General features: G+C 49.3%; 1 protein-coding gene across 1 annotated transcript in view; it reads right to left on the reverse strand.

The window, feature by feature from the left end:
* Positions 1-3,021: 3,021 nt before the first annotated feature.
* Positions 3,022-9,216, reverse strand: part of MRPL45 (mitochondrial ribosomal protein L45) — a 15,487-nt gene continuing 9,292 nt past the window's right edge. The window contains exons 2-8 of the mRNA XM_029912230.1: positions 8,972-9,173; positions 7,715-7,832; positions 6,643-6,741; positions 5,935-5,983; positions 4,914-5,063; positions 4,658-4,831; positions 3,022-3,781 (exon numbers count right to left, since the gene is read on the reverse strand). Of these exons, the coding sequence (XP_029768090.1) occupies positions 3,683-3,781; positions 4,658-4,831; positions 4,914-5,063; positions 5,935-5,983; positions 6,643-6,741; positions 7,715-7,832; positions 8,972-9,173 (891 nt within the window). The 3' untranslated portion in view covers positions 3,022-3,682. The remainder of the gene's footprint in view (positions 3,782-4,657; positions 4,832-4,913; positions 5,064-5,934; positions 5,984-6,642; positions 6,742-7,714; positions 7,833-8,971; positions 9,174-9,216) is intronic.

The raw sequence follows: 9,216 nt of genomic DNA on the forward strand, positions 1-9,216 counted from the left end.
GCAGGCCATACAGAATTTAACACCATCCTTTCACTAGGCGTGGGTTCAAGTGGGCGGAAGGTCAGACAGAGAAGCAACTGTGCTTCTACTGACTGGCACTTTGGTGCAAGTGTCTCTCTCTGTACGAGAAAACATGGTACTGGAGAGAGGGAGCACAGTCTAGTGAGTAGAGCATGGGACTGGAGATCAGGGGACTATCCCTGACTCTGCCACTGGCCTCTTGAGTAAGTCATTTCCCCTCTCACCCTTTGTCTTGTCTACTTAGATTAAGCACTCCAGGACAGACAGTGTTTGTACGGTGCAGCCTTCAGCTGGGTTGGGGCCTCTAGGTGCTAAATAATGTTAATGGAAGAGACACTACAGGATTACGCAAGGCGCACACGCGTGAAACTTGCAGGGTCTGTTTAACTCTGGGGGGAGGGATAGCTCAGTGGTTTGAGCATTGGCCTGCTAAACCCAGGGTTGTGAGTTCAATCCTTGAGGGGGCCATTTGGGGATTTAGTTAGGGATTGGTCCTGCTTTGAGCAGGGGGTTGGACTAGATGACCTCCTGAGGTCCCTTCCAACCCTGATATTCTATGATTCTATGAACTGCCCTGTTAGGGTTGACGGCCAGCGCAGACTTTCCCCTGACGAGCACAAACCCGTTCAACGACTCCAGTAAGAAAGGAATGGGCACTTTTCACTCAGAGCCCACACGCTACGGATTCTTAACCAAAAACCAGAGCAGGGAAGGCACTTGGGTCTGGTTTTGTATCGTACAGACTAGACCAGCAGCTTTGGTCAGCACAGCCTCAAAATGGGTCTGAAACTGTAAATTTTTCTTAGGTAGCCGGTCCCCTCCCAGCCTGTGGGGCTGGGGCTGTAGAGAGATTTCCCTATAAGCCCTGAGCCCATGGGTTGACTATCCTCTGAAAGCTCTGTTTAGAAGATGCTCTTTTGGGGGATTTGGGTTAAAAAAATCAAGGGATTCTTAAAGAGGTTCCATTGCTGGCTTTGCTCCCAATGGAGAGAGGGAGGCCTTGGCTGAGATTTAGAAATACTCCACTTGCAGGAGATATTTAAGAATTATGCAAGAATAAGTAGTTAAGAGTCTCTTACTGCAGGCTCCATATGGAACAGATGGGATCAACTCTCCTCTGAGGCAGAAGGAATAATGCTCTCAAATCCCACTGCACATTGCCTCCTGAAGAGGGCCGAGTAACAGACAAGGGTTCTGGCATCTGCTAAAACATGAACAGCTGTATTGTTGGTAAGAGCAAAAGGAATGAGTCTGAGGACAGGTCAAGAAAGCACCCTTGGCTTCTCCCCCAAGAGACCAAACATGTCATCTGCGGGGTAGGCACTTTCCAAACCCTGCACTCTGGGAAAACCTGAGAGACTGAAGAAAATGGAGGGTCTCCTGCCTTAGGTTCACGCCACTGAGAAATCAGGAGGGGCACTTACGCATTTGTAAGAAATGTTTCTATTTCTAAGCCAACAAAACTGGCTTTAGGTTGCAAGCTCTCTGGGGGGGCACCTGCCACCACGGGGCCGAGTGCTAAAGTCAAATATGACATGGTCAGTTTCTAAGAACGCTGTATTCCCAGTAGGTGTGGGCATCGTTCCTCGATCTGCGAACGTATGCCAGTTTCAAAACGCAGCTACATCCACACTGGGATTGCTCTGAGGACTAGGAGCCAGCGGTATTCTAGCTGGTGCTGCAGCTTGTGATCTCGTTCAAGTCATTTGCTCATCACCCTCTCCTTCGGAAAGCCAACTAGGACCCTGGAGACTTAGCTGGTTTAAGGCACGAAGCCAGTACTTTGCTACTCTCCCAGGGTGGGTGACAGGGTAGCTTCTATTTCTAGGGATAGCTCAGTGGTTTGAGCATTGGGCTGCTAAACCCAGGGTTGTGAGTTCAATCCTTGAGGGGGCCATTTAGGGAACTGGGGTAAAAATCTGTCTGGGAATTGGTCCTGCTTTGAGCAGGGGGTTGGACCAGATGACCTCCTGAGGTCCCTTCCAACCCTGATATTCTATGATTCTATTCACTAAACAGAACACCCCAGCCAGGCTGCTCTGCTGCCTTCACACAGGCAGAGCAAGGGGGACGCTGGTCCCCAAGGCAGCCCTTGCAAGCAGAATGCCAACTCAAAGCAAAAAGGGAGGGAGAAGCTACATGAACAGGCCAAGGAGGGGAGCCGGAGCTGGTGGGGAGCCTTTTACTTCTCTCACAGGGAGACAAGAGTGAGGCAAAGGTAACATAAGAACGGCCGTACTGGGTCAGACCAAAGGTCCATCCAGCCCAGTATCCTGTCTGCCGACAGTGGCCAATGCCAGGTGCCCCAGAGGGAGTGAACCTAACAGTGATCTCTCTCCTGCCATCCATCTCCACCCTCTGACAAACAGAGGCTAGAGACACCTTTCCTTACCCATCCTGGTTAATAGCTATTAATGGACTTAACCTCCATGAATTTATCTAGTTCTCTTTTAAACCCTGTTATAGTCCTAGCCTTCACAACCTCCTCAGGCAAGGAGTTCCACAGGTTGACTGTGCGCTGTGTGAAGAAGAACTTCCTGTTATTTGTTTTAAACCTGCTGCCCATTAATTTCATTTGGTGGCCGCTAGTTCTTATATTATGGGAACGAGTAAATAACTTTTCCTTATTCACTTTCTCCGCATCACTCATGATTTTATAGACCTCTATCATATCCCCCTTTAGTCTCCTCTTTTCCAAGCTGAAAAGTCCTAGCCTCTAATCTCTCCTCATATGGGACCCGTTCCAAACCCCTACTCATTTTAGTTGCCCTTTTCTGAACATTTTCAGATGACTCAGGCTGTCCTACTGGGAAAGTGGGGCTGCAAAAACTTGTGTGAGAGCAACTATGTCCTCCCAACCCCCGCCCAACGTAGCCACTGTCAGCAATATACCATCATCCATCTTCACAATCGGCAATCAGATACAGACCTTCCAGAAGCATCGACGGCAAAACCTGCTGCCTCTTGGGCTGCAAATGGCAACTGACACAGCTTTCCGGGTCAACGAGCCAGTGGAGATTTATTACATTACAGGCACAGTATTACAACCCCATCCGGGAGCTCCCCGTTTCTGGGTGCAAACCGGGTGGATGGCAATCGACAGCTTGGTTTCCAACATTCGAGCGGGAGAGTTTGACGCTCGCCTCCCACAGATTGTTATTGGGACTATCGGGGCACAGAGCAAGGGAGGAGAACAGGGGGCTCAGAATCACAGAATCCAGAGGTAGGCACCACCCACTGAGGCAAACTAGGGGAAGAAAAAAAGCAAAGGATGGTCAGTGCTAGCATAGCGGCACTTGCAGTGCAGATTAAGGGGGCAGCAACGGTTTATAAAGACAGTGCGTCACACTCCACACCCATAGACACCCCTCTGGCCAATGAAGCAGGGACATCAGTCTCTGCACTGAGAGTTGCTTAATGAGCAATACTGAAGATGTGGGATCACTGGTCTCCAAAGCAAAACCGACGGCGTGTGGTACGGGGAAGAGCCGACCCGCGCCGGGCAGCATTCTGTTCGTTGTAAGTTTCCCTGCAGAGACTTCTCTGATGGCGTCTCTGCTCAGTTGGAATAGAGGCCCGCAGTCACACTGCTTGCTGATCACGCAATCCCCTCTCTAGTCTATTGCTTTCTCACCCCTGTCGCTGCTCCATCCATCCACCGTTATTTGTACCACTGCGTCTGTTTGGGCTTTGGAATTTCATACTGGATCTCATCAAATTCTTGCGAGGGGTCCAGGACGGGGCCAGGGACCATCACCGTCTGAGAGAGCAAGACACCAAATTAGCTTGCCACCAGACTGACTGCAGAGAAGCTCGGAGCTGAAAGCCCCTGAGCTAACAGAAAAACACCTTCCCAGGCTACAAAGGCAACCACAGAGTTATGGCACTGCACAGCCCTCGAGCAGGAAGGTGGCCGGATGGTGCACGTGTGGTGGGAACATCTGTGCCATTTCTCTCGTCTCACCAGCCTTCCTTAGCTGGAACCTGACTGCTATAACAGGTGATTGCCAAAGCAGCAATAGCCCATGCACGTCTCTGCCTGGCCACATGCAGCAGCAGCATGGCCAAAAGGAGTTGACTTCCTCCTCCAATCAACTCTCAGGCCAATAAAAATCAATCAATGCTGAAGACCTGAAATGCTTTACAAACCTTAAACTGATTAAGCCTTCCAACACCCCAAGATGGGGATAGGTCAGCATTCCCCTCATTTTACAGATGGGGAAGTTAAGTCACTCAACAGAGGACACACAGCATGTCTGTGGCAGAGCCAGGACTAGAAACCCAGATCTCCTGTGCTTTAGCCACAAGATCATCCCTTTCCCTGTGCCTCCCATGCTCCTAGTCCCCAAAGCTCCTAGTCCCCATTCCAACCAGCTGCACCAGGCAGTGGCTCAACTGTATCTAGCCCGATGTATTATTCTTTGCCCGAATCGTTGTAGAAGCTACTTGGCAATATCCAAATTGCACAGAATGGCAAGAGGGGCTGGTGCATGCACCGGAGAGCCTCCAACAGTGAAGCTGCCAAGAGCCTGAAAGAGCAGCTTTTGAGCGCAGGACTTGGGGGGTGGGGGTAGTTTTGCAGACTTATCACATGGTCTATGAAGCAGGAGTGGGAGCCCGCACTCAGATGCGTTACCTTGATAATGGGGTCCTGGGGCGGAGCCCAGGCTGGCACTATCTTGCCGTGTACCCTCCAAGAGCCATAAGGGTTGACCAGGTGCCTCTCGAATACGACATACTCCAAGACGTCTTTCGGCACCTGCTCCCCGCCGTACATCAGCCGTCCAAACCGGTCATAGATAGCCAAGGTCTGTAGGGAGAACCATGAAACCGGTCATGCTGACCTCAAACGCGGGCTGGCTGTGCGACACCACGCAGAGAAGAGACCGTACCTGTCGGGTGTGCATGCGGACTGTCACCTGTGCATACAGGTTGCCCTTGTTCACCATAGTTGGGCATCGAATCTGAACCACCCTGGGAGGCTCCAGCGACTCCACAAAGCTCCAGCGGATGGTATTGTATCTGTTCCCACGCACCATTTCCTAGGGAGAAAATGATGTCCCTTAGCAACACGAAGACTAATTGGTCAACAGGCTCCAGCACTCAGGGGAGAAAGAAGCTCCGAATCCATGAACGAGTAAATGCGCCATCTGTGCTCATGTGGCACAATGGTGAGACTCAGAACATGAGGGGTTAACTCCGGGCCCTCCGGTCGCAGTGCTGAGCACTGTTACAAATACTCAGTATCACCAGGGCACCCTAAAAGGCGCTTGGCTTTCCCTGAGGATATGGATGAACCCCTTCCAGTATCACCCTTACCCCAATACAAAGGACATGGTCTAGTTTACACGCTTCCTTAGCACAGTTTTAACAGCATCTTAGGGAAATGAAAACAAGGTTGCTCTCAGCTGAACGGGGTCTCCCCTTATGTTTCCAATGCAACAGAAATTAATGCGACTTTACTTCCTTTGACTGCTCAAACAGGGTCCCTCTGTTAGTTACCGTGGCAGAGCCAAAGAGGCAGCTACAACTCTCTTTGGGCCTGATTCTGTTGCCACTGAAATCAACGGGGGAGTTTGGTATTCTCTCCAATGGGGGCAGTAAGCCGATTGTGGAGATCCTACAAAAATGATGTTCATTGTTCTCTAAAAGGTAGATCCAATTCTGGTCCCGTAGCACACAGCAACATCCCTTCAGCTCCACTCAGATCCCAAACTCATGTGTTTACCGGACACTTCCATTCTGGCCCCAAGATAAACATGGAACGTATGCTACGAAGTGCCTGGTCCTTAACTCCCAGATAGACTTGTGTTCTGCCTCATTTCTCTGAATACAAAGAAAGAAAGGAGACTGCTGATGGTTCAGCCCGTTAGTGGTTTCTAAAGGACATGTGGACTCCAGATAAATATTTACCGGGTAGCAGCGTTCAGTCACCAGGGAGTGAAGTTTCTGCTTGTTGAAACTGTAAAGTGAAATACACCACATTACTCATATGCACGTGCTGAAAAGACACCCCCGAGAAGCCCTGCTTCCCACACATGTTGTCTATAATCCACTGGCAAAATGCAAAGGGCTGAGCTGCGAACTGGGATTCCAGAGGAAGGACAGAGCCCAAATGGAACCAGGCCCCAAAGGCAATGACATTTGGCTCGGGAAGCCAAATAGGTCTCAACTGTTTTATTGGCAGTTAAAACTGTAACTAAGCAAGATGCAATTTTGAAATGTGTTTTGTCTTATCACTGGAAAATGGTGCAAATCAGCATGACATCGTAACACTTAGGATCAAAACAATCCTTCAGGGGCCTGATTTCCAGAGGTGCTGAGTGTTCACGTTTCCACCAATTTCACTGAGAGCGGCAGATGCTCAACACATCTGGAAATCAGGCCCCAAATATATTTGCCACCTCTTGTTTATTGCTGTCCTTGTCAGCTGGAATTAAAGGAGTATCGGCCTGTGGCATCTCAACCACCTCCTATTCATGGAGGCAGCAGCAGGAAAATACATAGCACCTGAGAAATAAAGAGGATCTACTAAAAAGAGAGGAGGAAAGAATATGGCACATAAGTGAGGCAAAGGGAAAGCCCTGAAAAACCACAACACCCAGGAAGAACAACTCTTACTTTGTCAGGCAATTGTGAGCTTCAATGAATATCTCCTGGGCCTTCTCGGGGAACGTTTTAGTGCTGAAGTCAGGATCATACTCTTTTACCTTCGGGATTCTGCAAAGACAAGTATAAGAAATGCTTTATGATGGGAGCTGGTCTGACGCCCTCAGCATCCAATGGCTTACAGCGAATATAGTGCTCTTGAGCAAAGTGCAATTCAGAACCCTCCCATCCTCCAGATCAAGACAGCTTCACTTGCTTTAATCCCATCTTCCATTAAGGAGTCACTGATTAGGGACTCCCTGATGACCCAGAGTCTCTCGTGCCCACGACAAGCTATTACATGGGTGTAGTGTGTGGTCTAGAATAACCAACAACCATACAGCACATAATATTGCAACAAAAGTCAGGCAATTTGCCCTGTAACTAGTGCCTCGCGCTCACTCCCAATGGCAGAGACTCATGTTGAAGTTTCCAATCAGTGGCTTTGCAAGTGAGCAGAGGCCGTGGACACGGAAGGGAAGCAGAGAGGAAGGATAGCCGTGTGATTAACCTACTGGAGTGGGAATCAAGAGTTCTGGGTTCAATTTTCAGCTCTGCCACTGACCCCCTTGTGTGACCTTGAGCATGTCATCTAATCCCCGTACCTTGGTTCCTTGAAAGGGGGATGATAATACTTCCGCTCTCCTCCCACCCTTTGTCTTGTCTATTTAGATTGTAAGTTCTCTAGGGAAGGGATGGCCTCTTACTCTGTCTACACAGTGTCTAGCAAAGTACAGCACCAATCTTAGCTGGGGACTGTGGATACAAGTGTAACACAAACAACAACAACAAATGGGAGTCTAGCCATCATCTGTCAGGAGGTAGCACATCACGGACACGGTCCCCTGAGGGCAAAATACTGCTGAGTAAATCACAGCCCCCCCCAAGATTATTTGATGGTATCACAGAAATAGCAGAGTTAGCAGCACGGACATAGGACAGTACAGCAATAAGGCGAGAACCGGGTGGACAAACTGAGCATCCTACTGTTGCAAGCAAGGATTTGCAGTGAAGGAGCTCCTGAATGGAAGCCTGGGATACATACGCTAATTGTGAAGCTGCACTCTGCTTCAGCTTCTCCGCTCTTTGCTTCAGCCCCTCCTTTGACAGAGAAGACAAGCGGGCATCACCCTCAGGAGGCACATAGGGGTCAAAAATTCCAGCTGTATTAGAGAGAGAGAAAGAGAGCGCGCGCAGGAAGAGATCAACACCATGGCAAAAGGTAGGTTCTTAAAGAAACATGTAAAAAGCAACAAAGAGTCCTGTGGCACTCACAGATGTATTGGAGCATAAGCTTTCGTGGGTGAATCCCCACTTCGTCAGACGCATGTAATGGAAATTTCCAGAGGCAGGTATAAATATGCAGGCAAGACTGATTCTAGACTGATTCTTGCCTGCATATTTATACCTGCCTCTGGAAATTTCCATTACATGCGTCTGACGAAGTGGGGATTCACCCACGAAAGCTTATGCTCCAATACATCTGTGAGTCTATAAGGTGCCACAGGACTCTTTGTTGCTTTTTACAGATCCAGACTAACACGGCTACCCCTCTGATACTTAAAGAAACATGAAAGTCTCAAGAGAACAAACAGGTGAAATACTAGACAGGCAAGGAGAAGTAAGAAACTGGACTGCCTGTTTAGTCCCTAAATATGCTTTTATCCCAAAACCTAAAGGAAGGGACAGAGGTACAGAGGGGATTAAAAAGCTCAGAGGATCGATAGTAGCCAATAGCCAATCAATAGTAGCCAATCACTGCTAGGGCACTGGCCCCAAAACAGCACAGGTTTGGACCTAAAGTTATTACCATCTGTTGGCTGTTGGGTGGCCCCTGTGAGAGGTGTTTCGTGGGTCTCAATCCAGGTTCCACAACACAAGAAACACCACCACAATCATCAGTAACTGGCCCCCTTCATGGCAGATTGGGGTTGAATGGGTCAGAGAGACTGGACTCCCCTCTCAATCGTAGAGGCAGTCCCTGCAGATCACAGAAAGGCACGTTCCTGTGGGGGAAACGAAAGCTTGCCATGCACTGTCTATCCCATCTCTGATCCATTAGTCCGGCACCATTCAGCAGCACTAAACAGAAGTTAAGTATGAGGGTTATTCTCGCTACATAGAGGCAGTGAGTGTAATCAGAGCCAACAGCCCCATTTTGAACCAATGCACTAGATTGAGAAAGGTTCCAGATTTGTTAGGTTACTGGTCCCACACTTCTGCCTAGGATTAGTTCTCCCTCTATCCCACATCCAACTCCCACCCCTGGAAGACACCAACAGCATTTTGATCCTGTTCCTACCTGTGCAGGCAAGATTGATGGGGCGTTCTGGGGGCTCATAAGGGACCACAATGCCTGCAGCCCTGGCTTTCAACTTATGCTCATCCGGAGTCAGATGCTTGGCACTGACAGCAGGAGGGATAAAGTGCCGTCGCTTTGTTCTCACCGGGACCACAAGTGAGGTCCGAGTCAGTCTGGTAGGACTGAGTAAGGGTTCTACACTCTGAGGAAAAGACGCAGATAGTCAAGCACCCAGCCTTCCTAGC

This window comes from Terrapene carolina, unplaced genomic scaffold, assembly GCF_002925995.2.
Source record: "Terrapene carolina triunguis isolate 2854851 unplaced genomic scaffold, T_m_triunguis-2.0 Scaffold193, whole genome shotgun sequence".
Lineage (NCBI taxonomy): Eukaryota > Metazoa > Chordata > Testudines > Emydidae > Terrapene > Terrapene triunguis.